The sequence below is a fragment of the Lepidochelys kempii genome, chromosome 3 (assembly GCF_965140285.1).
Source record: "Lepidochelys kempii isolate rLepKem1 chromosome 3, rLepKem1.hap1, whole genome shotgun sequence".
NCBI lineage: Eukaryota > Metazoa > Chordata > Testudines > Cheloniidae > Lepidochelys > Lepidochelys kempii.
Genome location: NC_136382.1, coordinates 155,873,647 through 155,889,212, shown reverse-complemented (window position 1 = coordinate 155,889,212; position 15,566 = coordinate 155,873,647). Strand labels below are relative to the sequence as shown.

At 44.6% G+C, this 15,566-nt stretch overlaps 1 protein-coding gene across 4 annotated transcripts in view; it reads right to left on the bottom strand.

Annotated features, from left to right (window-relative positions):
- TOGARAM2 (TOG array regulator of axonemal microtubules 2) overlaps positions 1–15,566 on the bottom strand; it is a 96,318-nt gene that overhangs the window by 15,536 nt on the left and 65,216 nt on the right. For all 4 annotated transcript variants that reach the window (XM_073338625.2, XM_073338630.2, XM_073338626.2 and 1 more), the window contains 8 exons: positions 14,574–14,752; positions 13,270–13,441; positions 10,369–10,542; positions 8,206–8,347; positions 6,186–6,291; positions 2,998–3,233; positions 1,644–1,802; positions 512–629 (listed from right to left, as the gene is read on the bottom strand). In XM_073338625.2, the coding sequence (XP_073194726.1) occupies positions 512–629; positions 1,644–1,802; positions 2,998–3,233; positions 6,186–6,291; positions 8,206–8,347; positions 10,369–10,542; positions 13,270–13,441; positions 14,574–14,752 (1,286 nt within the window). The remainder of the gene's footprint in view (positions 1–511; positions 630–1,643; positions 1,803–2,997; positions 3,234–6,185; positions 6,292–8,205; positions 8,348–10,368; positions 10,543–13,269; positions 13,442–14,573; positions 14,753–15,566) is intronic.

The following is a 15,566-nucleotide window of genomic DNA, read 5'->3' as shown; positions in this document are numbered from 1 at the left end:
GACAACCCTATGTTCTTCTCTAGAAGAGAAATGAATACAAAGCCCATGCTCATCAGGATGATTTTCTACTGGCTGTAGGGATTCTTGGAGCACTTTCTCGTTCCACAGCACGAGTGCAGAGCTAGTATTTTTTGACTGGAGTAGGTATGTGCTCCGATTAAGACAGCGACACATCTCTCTTATTCTAGGAAATCTTCCAGGGACATCTCCTTCCCTATCTATTAAAGAGGTTTGACACTTTCAAGAGAACTACTCCCACCCCTGCCCTCTTTTTCTTTCTAACTGTGAGGGAGACCATTTTCTTCTACTTTCTTTTCTTATTTGTGTCCATAATTCCACCTACTTTACCTCCCTCACTGCCAACTGATAAACTGGGTCAGGATCTGTAGTTCCTTTCCATGAACCAGAAGAGCCAGAGAAAGAGATAGAGAGAGAGAGAGGTTGTACATGATCATGTATAGGCTCTTTCAGTACATATAAACAGGAGATATACCTCCTACTAAGCACTTACTTTCTGCTTTATTGTTGCCATAACATCCCGCAAATTATGTGATGGGAGAGACTGTTTCAAATACCCATCGAATTTCGGATGAGACATCAGCACATTCAGCATCTTCCGGCCGTAAAACCTAGCATGGGGAGGGGGAGAAATTAATGAAGGAACATTTTATCTCAAAATATCACCATTTCATTTATCTATCCAGGAGGCAGATAGGGATTACAAAAAGAAACTGAAATTTTATGCTCTCCATGTTCAGTACAAGCTAGTGGCACTTTGTAAGGATTTTTAATCCCCTCAGAAGAGATATAAATAAAGAATAAGATTTACCTCAAATTGTCATGACTATACAATATGGCCTGCTGCATACAATAGGTCATGGAGCAGTAGAGCAATGTGGAAATATCCTCTCACTCTATGGAGATCTACTAAATAATTAAGGAATCTATTTTCCTTTGATGAGGATGTGTAATGGTCATAACAAGTTAGTTCCTTAAAAAGGCTTTCATTTTGCAAGAGTCTAACCTGCTTTAACAAATTATTGCAGAGGAGGGTTTTTCACGACCAAAGAGCAGCTACCATTGTGGTAGAACATGGAAACTGTTCAACAGCACACAATAGTTTAGGGTGGAAGGTGATAAATATCACAGCCAATAGAAACTGCAAGGGGACTTTAGGGAGGCAATATGCATTGATTCAATACCACCAGAATTTGACCAGGACAGTGGATGCTAGCACTCCTAATCTTACAAAAATGCTCTGGGATCTTTCAATGACCATAAGTGGCCAGGGATTCAGTTTTACATAACACCCAAAAGATACCCAAGAAAGTCATACGTGCATATTGGAGCCAAATGAAACTGATTGGTGGACTAGTCCTATTGCATTCCTTTTGAATAAAGGATGCCTCATGCAATGTAAATGCTTGAATGGATCTTTATTACTTGATAACCCATACGAGCTGGATCCTGCACCTTTCCTTAGCCAACAATATACACGCTGGGAAGGATGCTTTCCTTATACTTATTTTACATTGTTTTCCTTATATTTGTTTTACTTTAGTTTGCATTGTCATGGTTTGTTATTTGCCAGCTACTGATCACAAAAGGTTACTGCATCTTGGCGGTGAACGGAACATCATTACCTAGTGTCTTGATTGCAGTCCTGAGCAAGCTTCACCAGAGTCTGGACCAGTAGTTCTGTGTTGTCTCTGGTACCTGACAGAAGTTTCTCGGCCCCAATCTGTTCCATGACAGTCAATAAGTGTTCAGCGGCGCACTTTCGAACGGGGGGGTTACGATGGCTGAAGACAAGACATCAAACCAGTACATGTCTATATGGCCCTTCATCTCCAAAACCACAGGCCTCTGCCACTTGACCAAGAGAGAGCTCCTTAATTGTTGGTAGTAGCAGGTCTCTTATCCTCTCTTTGGACCCTGCTATTAGTGATCACAGTATCCATTTATAAACACAGAACTACTATGTTACAGAGGGACCACCTATAAGGATGAGAGGGGAATTAAGTCTCCATGGCACATTTGGTCCTTGGGGTTCCTGCTGAGATTAACCCAGAAAGGGAGAGGAGGTGCAATTATGCCTTTCTGACACAGATATTGGTGCACTAGCATTTAGACTTAGTTCACCATATCCAGCAGCCCATTGAATGGTCAGAGACATAAAACCACAATGAGGGACAGTGCTATAGTATATTCATCAACACAGCCTCTGCCTGGATATGCCTAGAGCATTTGGTGTTTTAATGTTTTCAGGGCTGCAGAAGGTATACAGACATGTATCTCACCAACAGTTTTAGCCAGACCTTCATTTACTGGAATGAATAGCACTTGTTTGAAAGCACCAGGTATGGTACCATCACCTTGAAGTGGTGCCAGCTTAGTGGTTCCCACAAAAGTCTGTATCTCAAGACCAAGAAAATATGCCACACTGAACTGAAGCTGGCATTTTGGTGATGCTCAGCTGTGCATTTTGAACTGAAAGTGAAGTTTTTAAAGGCAATGATGGGAGACTCTCAGGAATTGACCCTGTGTGGCAGGTCCCTGCCAAACCATGCCGTTTCTCCTGTGGGTACACTCTAGCCATACATATGTCTGGTCCCTGCTTCTCTTGTTAATAATGCCCTGATGATGTGTGGTTTGTCCCAGTGGCCCCATGATTAGCGCTCTATGGTCATTAAGCAGGAGACTTGGTTTTGGCCACACACCAGAACTGCTGTGGTCCCACCACCTGGAGAGTGGAGGGAGCACATCGCAGGGCTCTGCACTGATCTATCACATCCCCATCACCACAGCATCTGGGCAATGTTGATGGACTGTGCTAGAAGGTAGGTCATCACAATGTGGTGACCTGATAATTGGAGATGTAAATGGGTAGCGGCAGTGAAATACCACAGAGCAGAAGGAATTCCTTCTTCACCATTCTCGTTCCCCACAAAGCAAGTAGTCAGATTGCAGAGCTCAGACAAGGGAAGAGTCACATACTTTACTCCACCGGCCATGAGGGCAGCCATTGCTCGCATGGGAGTCACACTCCGCACCATGATGCCCAGGGATCGATCAGCTGCTTTCTGAATGAACTCGCTGGAATCCCCTGTCTTGTGGAGCAGGACCCGGGCAATCTCCTCAACCTCCTGGTCCATCTGCTTCTTCATGGTCCTGAAGAGCTCGCCAAGGGTGCTAATAGCAAAGCGAGACACCTTTGAGCGGAGGTTGCTAACCTGGAGGAGGAAGAGTTATGAGTAGGACACAGGAGTCAGCTTAGAAAGAAGATCCACCTGCATGTATCTAGGGGGCCAAGGGGAAACCAGATTTTTATACCACATCAAAGGTGAAATGTAGTCTATTGGTCTAAGCATATGACTGGAAGCAAAGAACTACCCCTGGCTCTGACACCAGCTCCTTCTGTGGGTTTGAGCAAATCACTTAAGGCCTGATTCAATGGAACTGCTTGTGGAGTAAGGAACATTCAGCACAACAGAAGGCAGTATTGAGCCCTTAACGTCTCTGCTTTGGTTTCTCAATCTGCATAATGGAGAAAATAATCCCTCCCTCTCTCCACCCCTTTTTCCCTCAGGCATGTTTTGAGGATTCATTAGGATTGGTAAAGCACTTTGGAGAAATGAGCTTCATAAAGTTCTGATCTTGCAAGATGCTGAGCACCCTTAATTCCCTCTGAAGTCAGTGGGCATCCAGGTGCTCAGCATTATTGTGCATTGGGCCCCAATGACAAAGCCTTATCCCATAGACTGGAATGGATCAGCTGCTGAGAGTTCACAGCATTGTTTTTGAAAGATAGATTGGTGCTGCCCAAAGGCAGGGGATGGTCCAATGGTTCTAGCCATCTTAATAGCCTATGTTATTTCTATAAAGCAGGGGTGGCCAAACTGCGACTTGTGAGCTGCATGGGACTCTTTTATAGTTAAAGTGCGGCTCCCAGAGGCCCCTCCCCCCTCATTCTCCACCTACTAGACTTGGGCGGGGAGCTGGGGGGGGAGCTCAAAGCTTCTGCCAAAGACAACTGGTGCCAGCTGAGAGTGGGTTGGCACAGTGTAAAGGTTTGCCCCCCCCCCAACAGCTTGAGTTACAGCCCCAAGGCACACACCCCTTCTTTCCTTCAACAGCCTCATCCCTTGAGCTCCCAGGTGTTAGCTCTGCATGGTGAGGCAGCGGCAAACAGTTGGGAGTTGCAGGGCAGGGCCTCTGGCTTTAGCTCCTTAGGGAGAGGCAGCAGCAAAAGCAGCAGTTCTCCCTGCAGGTCCCAGCTGTTTGTTACTGCCTCCAGCCAAGGCACAGATCCCAGCTTTCCAGATGCAGCAGCCACTGTGCATGGAGGGGCCCTGGTGGCACCATGTGACCAAATGAGGCCAGCAAACCCTGCCAAAAATTTGGGGGTGGGGGGAACATGACCCCTATGTGTCCCCCTCACACACCTCTGGCTTCTGCCCAGCAGGAAGGGGGGATCTCAGACTTCAGCCCTATGGAAAGCATCTGCTGGGGCTTCTGCCCCGCGGGGCATGCGTGCCAGGGCCCGGGGCTTTACCAGGAGCAGGGCTGAAACCCCAAGCCTGGGCAGGCGCCTCCTGCAGGGCTGAAGCTCCAAGACCCAGTAGCATGCCTCAGCTTTCAAACTTCTGAAGATTGTTGTATGCAGCTCGGAGGGTCCATTAGTTTGTGCACACCTGCTATAAAGGGTTCAATGCAAGCCCCAGAAAATGCAATTTCTGGACTGTGAAAGTAAAATCTGGGACAGGAGTGAAATGAAAGATGAACCCATATCTCTGCATATGAGCTTCTGCAAGGAAGAGAGAAAGGTACCTCTTCCTAAAGATAACAGTGAGGTAAGAATCAGAGAAGAGCCTGAGCTGCAAATTATAGTCTGAACATCTGCCTCCCACATCCCTGAATTTCAAGGGGGGGGAGGGGGTTTGAATCCTGCGGATCTGAACGCAGTGACCTATAAGCTCTGTAGCCCTCTAACCCCCTATTATTCAAGCCTGCTAGATCTTTGTATTGCAGACAGAAGATGGAGATTGGAGTTTACAGAAGTGAACCAACTCTCATTGTTTGTTGCAGATGGAAGAAGGTTTAGTGTGCTTGGCAAACCATACCTAGTAATAGGACAATCAGCTGTGCAGGCCACAAACAAGTGCTGAATTGGAACTTGCAGCTGCTGTTAACTCATTGAAGAGTCTAGCACAATAAAATCTCTCAATTAACTGATCAAATAAAAAGTAAAGATGTTCAGAGCAGTCATGGATGACTGCCCTGGAATCCCAAGGCTGGCTGGCTCATGGAGTCCAACACACATGCTCCAGAGCTCTAGATATGCAAGGAGATATTTGTGTCTTAAGCAGGAGGGGAAACATTTCTATGGAGCAAGGCACTAAAAACAGGCACTGGAAGGAAGAGGGAGAAAAGGTCAGCAGGGACCCCTGAGAGAGAGAGAGAGAGAGAGAGAGAGAGAGAGAAAGAGAGAGAAGAGAGAGAGAAGAGAGAGAGAGAGAGAGAGAGAGAGAGAGAGAGAGAGAGAGAGAGGAGAGAGAGAAAGAGAGAGAAAGAGAGAGAAAGAGAGAGAGAGAGAGAGAGAGAGAGAGAGAGAGAGAGAGAGAGAGAGAGAGAGAGAGAGAGAGAGAGAGAGAAAGAGAGAGAGAGAGAGAGAGAGAGAAAGAGAGAGAAAGAGAGAGAAAGAGAGAGAGAGAGAGAAAGAGAGAGAAAGAGAGAGAAAGAGAGAGAAAGAGAAACATGGTCTAGTGGACTGAGCATAAACCTGGGAGCCAAAATGCCAGAGTTTAATAATCCTGACTGACAATGATGCAGCCTGGTTTTGGCAAATCAGCTTTTCCATGCCTCAGTTTCCCCATTTGTACAATATATAATGGTAATACCTAATTCAAAGAGGTGACAGAGAGAGAGAGAGAGACACTGCATTCTGTTGTAGGCATAGATAGAGATAGATAGATGTTGTATATATAGATGTAGATATCTGACAGAGATCTAAAGACATAGATATAAAAATAGCTAGAGAGAGACACAGAGCAAATCATAGAACTGGAAGGGAGCTCAAGAGGACATCTAGTCCAGTTTCCTGCAAATTTATAAATAAAGATAAAACACACACACACATTTATTCTATACACTGTGTGGACATACATTTAAAACAAATTTCTTACCTCTCTGGTAACTGCCAAGGAAACATCATGAAGTCGACAAAAGAGGACTTCTGAATGGCAGATAGCCAGGCATTTGATGCTGAAAAGTCCTTTCTCCTTCAGTGACCTGAGAAGCAATTACAAAACAGACAGACACAGAAGAGACAAATCATTGGTCTCGCATAGCACTGTGCTAAACACACTTTCACACACCTGCAACCTGGGGATAGACCCTTGAACCCACACAAGTAGGACACTAAAAGCAAAGGTGCTGGATTTTTGAGAAACTCCCTATTAATTTTTTAAACTACTAATAAAAAAATGCTTTCAGAAGCCTGTGTGTGCAATTCCCCAGTGACCTAAGCCGGAGGAAGGTGTACGATTGATTTACTAGTTCCACATGATAGACTCAATCCTGGAGAAAACTAGAGATTTTCATGGCAGACTATGGATTTTCCATCTCCCTTTAGACTCAGGAGACATAACTTGCATTTTTCTTCTATAACCCCTATTAATGTTGCCAGTTTGTTTCAGGACTCAGCTCACTGAATTAACAGTGCCACCTATTGGTGAATGACAAGAAGCACAGCCTCCTCCGACAGCCGCAGCAGAAATGGGGTACATGGATTTAACTTAATAGAGAAAGCCTTCATTTTTTCTGTGTGTGGATAGGGGGGAATTGTTAAAGAAAAGAAGAAGAAAGTAGTGGAGGATTAGAGGTGAGAAGGAAAGAGAAGCAGATGAGAAAGAGAAAGTTTAAAGTAAAGGGGTTTAAAATAAAATCAAATAACTGTGTTTATACAAGCATATGCAGGGTGGCAGATTTTGACCTCAGTTACACCATTGTTAATCTGGAGTAATTCCGCTGAACTGAATGGATTCACTCTGGATTTACACTGGCGTAGCTGAGATCAGAATCTGGTTCTATAGCTTCTGAATCCATGAATGTTCTCTTAGAATCATAGAATATCAAAGTTGGAAGGGACCTCAGGAGGTCATCTAGTCCAACCCCCTGCTCAAAGCAGTCCCCAGTGTTTGCCTCAGCTCCCTAAATGGCCCCCTCAAGGATTGAACTCACAACCCTGGGTTTAACAGGCCAATGCTCAAACCACTGAGCTATCCCTCCCCTCTTCCCTCTCCCCTCCCCTCTTCCCTCTCTATGGCTAATTCCAGTATAGTGTGATCATCAGTTAAATATCATTGTTTGTGCCCCTGTTAGTCAGTGAGGAAAGTTCTTATTCTGATGATCCTGGCTTCCTAATAAATGACTCCTCTCACCCCATGCTCCTCTCCCCAAAAATCTTGCCCTAGAGAGACTATAGGCAGAGCAATTCCCTTCTCAGTATGCATTGCAATCCTAGAGTTTACCTTAATCACAAGCAATGCAACTGATTGCTTGGGCCCTACTCACAGATCTATAACTTGCAGAGCTAGGGGAGGATGCAGTTTTTGAAATGAACACCCTCCCACCCTGCTACCAGTAGCAAGGCTAAGGGGAAGAGTCCCAGTTCTCTTCCCTATGCTTCCAGCAATGAGACCAGAGTGGAAGGCAACTCATGATGACTCAATCCCACCTCCCCCAGCAGCTTGAGGCCCTGCAAATTGTAGGGCCAACCCTACTTCTGCCTTTATGACTACTGAAGTGGTCTCCATCTCCTTTGGCTGGGAGTCAATGCAGGGATCTGACACATAGGGAACACAGGCTTCTGGCAGGAGTATCTTCTGATTATCCTATAATTTTAATCTCTTCTCTGTAATTACTATTTGTGGCTACACAAATGGCCAAAGGAGAAGGTTAATGAATGAAGTTAACCTGCTGTTAGCCATAGCAGCATTACAGCCTGGGCAGGAGAACCAGGCTGGAGAGCTTTCCCTTGCTTATATCTACTGGAAAGCAATTGCATTGTGAAGATTGGCTTTACTTGGTTCCCTCCAAGCTCCTGATCCTGAAAGAGAAACTGAGCATAGCTCTGGAGGAGGCAACCACTCACACCTTTATGTTGAGGGGAAGGAGGGAGTTGACGGTGGAGTGTTTCCCTACCAGTCATTGCTATTGAGCCACTTGAGAGCATCAACCAGCCCTTGCTCTGGGTGAGAGAAGGGTCTCATCTCCAAGGCTTCCCCACTTTCAGACTCCTCCTCCCCCTCTGGAGGATCCAGAGTGTTTGCTGGCAGGGAGTTAGCTGTATGGAAAAATCAAACACACAGATATCAATATGGCAGGTGCTGGTCACAAGTCCACAGTTAAGGTCGCAACCAAGGTTCCATTGTGGGGCTTATTTTGTCTTCTGCCTCTTCTAACTTCTTAGCTGAAATTGCTATTGGTCTGAATTTTTCTACCATTAAAATGGGCAGTCTCATTTTTAATGAGTTTCAGAAGCTTAGGATCATAACTGTTTTAATGACAAGGAGACCAAAAAATATGAGCCACATCCTAAACTGGTATAAATCAGCATAGCTTCATTGATTTCAATGGAGGACCTGGCCCATGGTTTTTCACAGTATTTTGTTTAGCCCCTAGCACAGTGGGATTCTGGTCCATCACTAGAGCTCTTGGGTGCTATAGTAATACAAATAAATTAAATAATACTATCCTAATGATTTTTCAACAACTTATCACTGGACAGCAGCTTGTTATGGAAGTCTGATAATTCACATATATGTATATTTTAACATATCATTGGGAATGTGATTATTCAGGGATTTTCATAAATGTCTGAGTCTTGTACATATTTCTGTTCTTTAGGAGCTATCCACTGACTGTACATCAGGGATTGTGGGGTAGAATACATTTGTCTTATCAAATATATTTGTTCATAGACTGTGCAGAATCTAAGCTTTCTTTTAATAGGAAACAATTTCTAACCCTTACAGTTTCAAAGAAAACCTTCCAAATGTGAACTGTAGGTAAAAAGATTCAGTGTTAGCAAATGTGGTTGATGATGAATATACTAGTCATCTTAAATTTTACATGATAAATGTATTTTGTCACAAAGCCCATTTGTCATCCGAAGTGCTAGAAGTAAAAAAATTTCACGCCTAAATATCTTTAGGCCAAAATTTTCTCTTCTAAATTGTATATGAGAAAACTTTTGACTTCTAAAAGTGCAAATGTTGTGTCGAGGTTAGGTGGAATGTAGATTCTGAAGGGGATATCTATATATGAAATATAGGATCTCATAGTTTATATGTAGTCCTTAGGGTTTGTAGGATATATACGGTACAAAAACTAAAGTTGAGAATTTCAAAAGCACTCTGTGCCTAACTCTGCTCCCACTGGTCAACGGTAAAAACCCCATTAACTTTAATGCCAACCATTTTAAAAAATCCCCTCCTACATAGAAAGGTGTTCTATAAAAGATTCCCTTCCAAGTACCAACCCAGCCTATCCCTTCTTAGCTTGCAAGATTTAATAGAATCACAATAGAGTCCTATGGTTGTAGGCTAAATAAAATAAAAGCTTCCTATCAAACAAAGAAAGAACAGAGTCACTATGTACCCCCACTGTCTGTTATCCATTAATTGCAGGGGGAAAAAACAATTTCAGTATCACCCTGCAGCATCCCACATACATCACCTGTTATATTTAAGCTATAGGACATAATAATACTGTGCAGTTTGTGGTGCGTTAGGCATGATGCCAAAGCTGAGTGTCTCCAACCACCTCTGGCTGCAATGGTATTAGGCAATATTGCCACCGCTGAGAGTGATTGGATAATGATTGGTTGAAAAGTCATGCAGTGTGATAGGCAGCTGCTCAGAGGTCAATGACAATGAGCAACCAATCAGATCACATATGCAAATGAGTTCATCCTGACTGGCTGCAGTTGAGCTCAGTGATTTCGGAGGAAGTGAACAACAGCTTTTCTGGATTTATACATTCATCTCCCTTTTATGATGTCATCTTACAACCAAAAACAATGTTACACTTTAGAAATTCAAAATGGGTAAAGCGCCATATCCTGAGGCCCCTATTAAATTTGTTTTCACGCAAAACTCCCACTGGCTACATAAGTAATGCCCACTTCAGTTTCACTCAGTCTGGAGTGACTAGACTGCGGTTACTATGGATTTATACCAATGAAACAGAGCAGAATTCAGTCCATTTGTGCTTTAAACTGTATCCAGTCCTCACTCCCAGGGGAACAGAACACCTGAGATTGTGATGACAGCTTTGTGACCCCACTGACACAGCAAGTCTCACCTGATGAGTGCCGCATGAAGCTGCTGTCATGATTGATGATGGGGATGCTAGGCAGAGATGGCCTGTTGACCCGTTTCTTTAAGGCCATGCCAACGCTGGCTCTGCATGGGTTGCTCACATTGGGTGTAATGGAGATGATCCCATTGGTGTTAAGTGGGCCAAAACCTGTGGGGACTGAAAGAGCACTTGGGGTGTCAGCATTTTTCTAGAGTGATGCACTGGATGGCTCCAGGGATTGGTAATGGGGGCAGGCGCATTGGTGAAGGGGTGTCCCTTATTTAAAAGTACTACAGCGCTGTTCTTAATTGCCCCCCCACGCAGAAACAACATGATTGAAAACTGCATTACTAGGAACAATGACTAAAATACAGCAGTACCTTCTACCAGAGCTGAGGGAAGTTAAGCTTTCCATTTCTTCTCCTCCACTTGTTTTGGGGATGAATAGAGGATTTATGCCGCTGGGGCTGTCATTCTAGCACTTCTCACCAGCATTAAATTCACTCCACCAAATAGTAATAATAAAAAGTAAACATAACCTTTATAATGCCCTTGTGCTCAGTGCTGACTTGCAACTTTCTCTGCTGCTGCACTCTTTAGAGTTTGTGCCGCAGCACAATCAGAGCCTATCAGATACAATTAAATCAGAGTCAGTAAGCCATGCTCTAGTACATTTTTTTAAAAACGTGAACTACTTTTGTAACAGCTTCAGTGCTCCTCTAAAACATAAGCTTCTCAGGAGTGCGTGTAGGGGGTGATTTGTGTTACTGCGTGAGCAGGATCTTTCTTCGTATTGTAATTAGAAACAATTCTATTAAAACTCCTCCGGATCATAACATGATTAAAAGCATTTTTGGACACAATTAGTTTGTCTTCATTATGGCAGGCTGTGCTACAATGATAGGCATAGGTTTGATCTGTAAGGCAGCATTGGATAGACCTTGGGGCTGTGGAGACAGGAACTCCACATTCTGTTCCTGACTCTGCCACTGACTCACTGTGTGGCTTTGGGTAAGTCACCTCATGCATCAGTTTATCCATCTGCAAAAGAATAATAATAATATTCCCCCTTCCTTTGTAAAATGATCTGAAGTCTTGGATGAAAGGCACTACAGAAGTGCTTAGTAGTATCATTGTCATTATTGTTAGAAAGGAAGAATAGTCCAGTAGTTAGGACACTAGTCTGGGTCTTGGGAGATCAGGATTCAATGCCTGGCCCTGCTACAGGCTTCTTATATGACCATAGGCAAGTCACTTAGTTTTTCTGTGCCTCAGTCTCTCCCATATATCAAATGGGGCTAATAACTCCTTATAGGAGTGAAAATAAAATAAGTAAATAAATAAATAAATAAATAAATAAAAACAACAAGGAGTACTTGTGACATCTTAGAGACTAACAAATTTTTTGGGCATAAGCTTTCATGGGCTAAAACCCACTTCATCAGATGCATGAAGTGGAAAATACAGGAGAGAGAGAGAGACAGAGATAGTACATGAAAAGATGGGGGTTGCCTTACCAATTCTAACAAAAAAATTCAGTTGAAGTGGGCTATTATCAACTTTTGTAGTGGTAATCAGAGTGGCCCATTTCAAACAGTTGACAGGGTATGAGTAATAGTAGGGGGAAATTAGCATGGGGAAATTAGTTTTTAGTTTGTGTAATGACCCATCCACTCCCAGTCTTTATTCAGACTGTTAAAGACTGTGAAGCGCTCAAATACTACAATGATGAGGTATGTAAGTACCTGAGATCATCGTGTCTAAGCTGGCTCAGGCAGCAAGACTGGGAGCACTTTGTCAGGAAAATAGTCAGCCACACCTTGGTAGAGAGACAGTCTCCCATATCTTTAGAGTGATGTCTCCAGCTGACTGAGCCAGCAGTCCTGACAGGATCTGACCGGAGTTTCATCCAGCCTCCTCAGCAATAGGGAAATTTGCAATGTTGTCTAGAGGGAGGGGTAATTGTGTGGGATTTCTCTATAGAAAATCCCTGTGGAAATTATGGTTATTTCTCTAAAGCAGGGGTGGGCAAACTATGGCTCAGGGGCCACATCTGGCCCTTCAGACATTTTAATCTGGCCCATGAGCTCCCGCTGGGGAGCGGGGTCCAGGGCTTGTCCTGCTCCAAGCATGCCGTGGCTCTGCATGGCTCCCAGAAGCAGTGGCATGTCCCCCCTCTGGCTCCTACGCGTAGGGGAAGCCAGGGGGCTCCGCACATTGCCCCCGCCCCAAGCGCTGCCCCCACCGCTCCCATTGGCCCAGAACTGCAGCCAATAGGAGCTGCAGGGGTGGCGCCTGCGAACGGGGCAGTGTGCAGAGTTGCCTGGCTGTGCTCCGCATAGGTGCTGGAGGGGGCACATCCTGCTGCTTCCTGGAGCTGCGTGAGGTAAAAGCCATCTGGAGCCTGCACCCCTGACCCCATCCCACGCCCCAACCCCCAGCCCTGAACCCACTCCCACCCTCCAAACCCCTCGGTCCCAGCCCAGAGCACCCTCCTGCACCCTGAACTCCTCATTTCTGGCCCCACCCCAGAGCCCGCACCCCCAGCTGGAGCCCTCACCCCCTCCAGCACCCCAACCGCCAATTTCATGAGCATTCATGGCCCGCCATACAATTTCCATACCCAGATGTGGCCCTCCAGCCAAAAAGTTTGCCTACCCCTGCTCTAAAGGGATCTTCTTGCCCTGCAGCTCAGGTTATAAGCATGGAATATAGTGACCCTAATTCATAGGGTCAGACACACCAGTGCCTCACACACTATTCATTTACACCTGTGAACAGTAGGTTTAACATGCTACCAGTTGGAGTGAGCAGAATTTTTCACTCACTTTGCACAGGTGTCAATGCCCAAACAAGGTGTGAGGCAGTGGAGAACCAGGTCTATAGCCATTAGCAGCCACTTACCTTCCTGAGCAATAACACCTGGGTCAACGTTCTGCAGTTGCTCATGGAGCTGCAGGGACCTTTCCTTCTCTCTCTCTTTTTCCTTCTCCCTCTCGCTGTGCAAAAGCTCCATCTCTTTCTTTTGCTTCTGGCGCATTTTCTCCTGAGCTGACTTCGATATTGTGACATGGATCTGGACACAACACAAACACACCAAGGTACACAAATGATACAGAAAGCAGGAAACACTGTGGTACATCACAAACACTGATACACTTCAATATACACCCCAATAGTTTCAGAAGCAATTGCCCTCCCCACATATAATTAAACAGAAAAGGTACTTGGCCAGATTCATAGGCGGTGTAATTTTCATGTTTTTAAGTTACTGCGAGTGGATGGAAAGCAAGTGGGTGGGACGGTTAGGGGTCACAGGAAGACAAGCAGCTAACAGGAAGATGTCAGGAAAAGCAAGCTCCTCTGTTTTAATTTACATCCTCGCTGGCCCTCAAAGGGCTGTTGGGCCTTGCATCACCTGGAACAGGTGAAGTCAGCTACCTCTCAGCTCAGACTGATAAGCTAGAGATTAGGTGATTATAAAAGCCAGCAAGTAGCTGCGTTAGGGTGGAGAGCTGCAAGGAGCAGGGAGATTCTGGCAGGAAGCCCATGAGTAAAGAGGAGAGAGCTGTAGGAAGCAGGTTGGTTCCTGTTGCAGGCCCGGGAGCACGGTGACTCTCAGACAAGGTGGCTGGTAGAGTGGGAACCTGCGGAGAATGGATAGGCCCCTGCATTAGAAGGGAAGGGACAACTGAGATGCTGGATTTATGTTATTTGGAGGAAATAAAGCTGAAGCCCTGAGAAAAGGACCTGACCCAGACTCCGGGGAGCCACTCCTTCCTGGACTGGGTAGACAGGCCAGTATCCTACACACCCTCTCGGTTCCTTCCGATATTACAATCCAATATTATTTTGGATTGTTGAAATTGCCTCCACCTTCTCAACATGTAATTCACACTCACCAGTGGGTAACTTGCACCACCTCTGAATTCACGTAAGAAACAGAGAACTCATCCTACTTAATCTTATCACTATTTCCCAGACAATAATTTCTGCTTCTCCTTTGTTCAGAGAAAATACACTGTGAATGCCTGACTCTTTAACCTAATCAAACTGGGAAGAGGGTCCCTGACAGAGGAAGTTCATTATTTTTATTGTTAGTTATTATTTGTATCACAGTAGCACCTAGGACCCCATTGTAGGAGGTACTGTACAATCACCAAACAAAAAAGGCCATCCCTGCTCCAATGACCTTAACACATACATACCCTTCCATTGCTCTCCTTCCAATCATCACCCTTTAAAAGGTGAGGGCTCGATAGGGGTCCTGTCTCCTTGGCCTGGCTGAGGGAGAGGGTTGTTAATGGCAGTAAATATTCAGCAGGCTTCATGCTACTGGTCAAGCCATTTTTGGGAGCAGGCAAAATGGGTTCCAGAGTTCTGAATTCTGATAAGCCAAAGACACATACCATATATTAGTGCAGCAAGCAGCACACCAGTGCCAACAGGTTGATGGGACTCTGGCTTTTTGCATCTGCTGTAGAAATGACATTTCTTGAAATACAGATCTATTGAGTGAGGGAGAAGGCTCAATCTACAGCCATTGGTGAGAAGCTGTGACTGCTAAAGAAGGATGAAAATTAAGATTTTCCCTGTGAAAAAGGAAACATTTTCCTATATCTTCCCAGCTATTCAGACATGAGTAAATCATCCTCCTTCCCCGAGTTTACAGAGTTTGTGTTCATGTGACCCTTCCACCTTCTGACACCCATGTATTAGGTAAAATCAATTATTCCTCCTCTCTACTAGCAAATTAAAAGCTTTCAGAGAAAAGTTTTGGATTGTTGAAATATGAACAATAAAACAATGGTTACTGCAATGAATTTCCCACAAGTGGATTCATTATCAAAACTAGCAGCTCAACCCCTGAAATTAGTACCTCTGTCCAGATACACACTGTAGGGGACTGGGTGTGAAAGTTTCCTTTTCAGAGTAACAGCGTGTTAGTCTGTATTTGCAAAAAGAAAAGGAGTACTTGTGGCACCTTAGAGACTAACCAATTTATTTGAGCATAAGCTTTCGTGAGCTACAGCTCACTTCATCGGATGCATACTGTGGAAAGTGTAGAAGATCTTTTTATACACACAAAGCATGAAAAAATACCTCCCCCCACCCCACTCTCCTGCTGGTAATAGCTTATCTAAAGTGATCACTCTCCTTACAATGACAGGTTTCAGAGTAACAGCCGTGTTAGTCTGTAT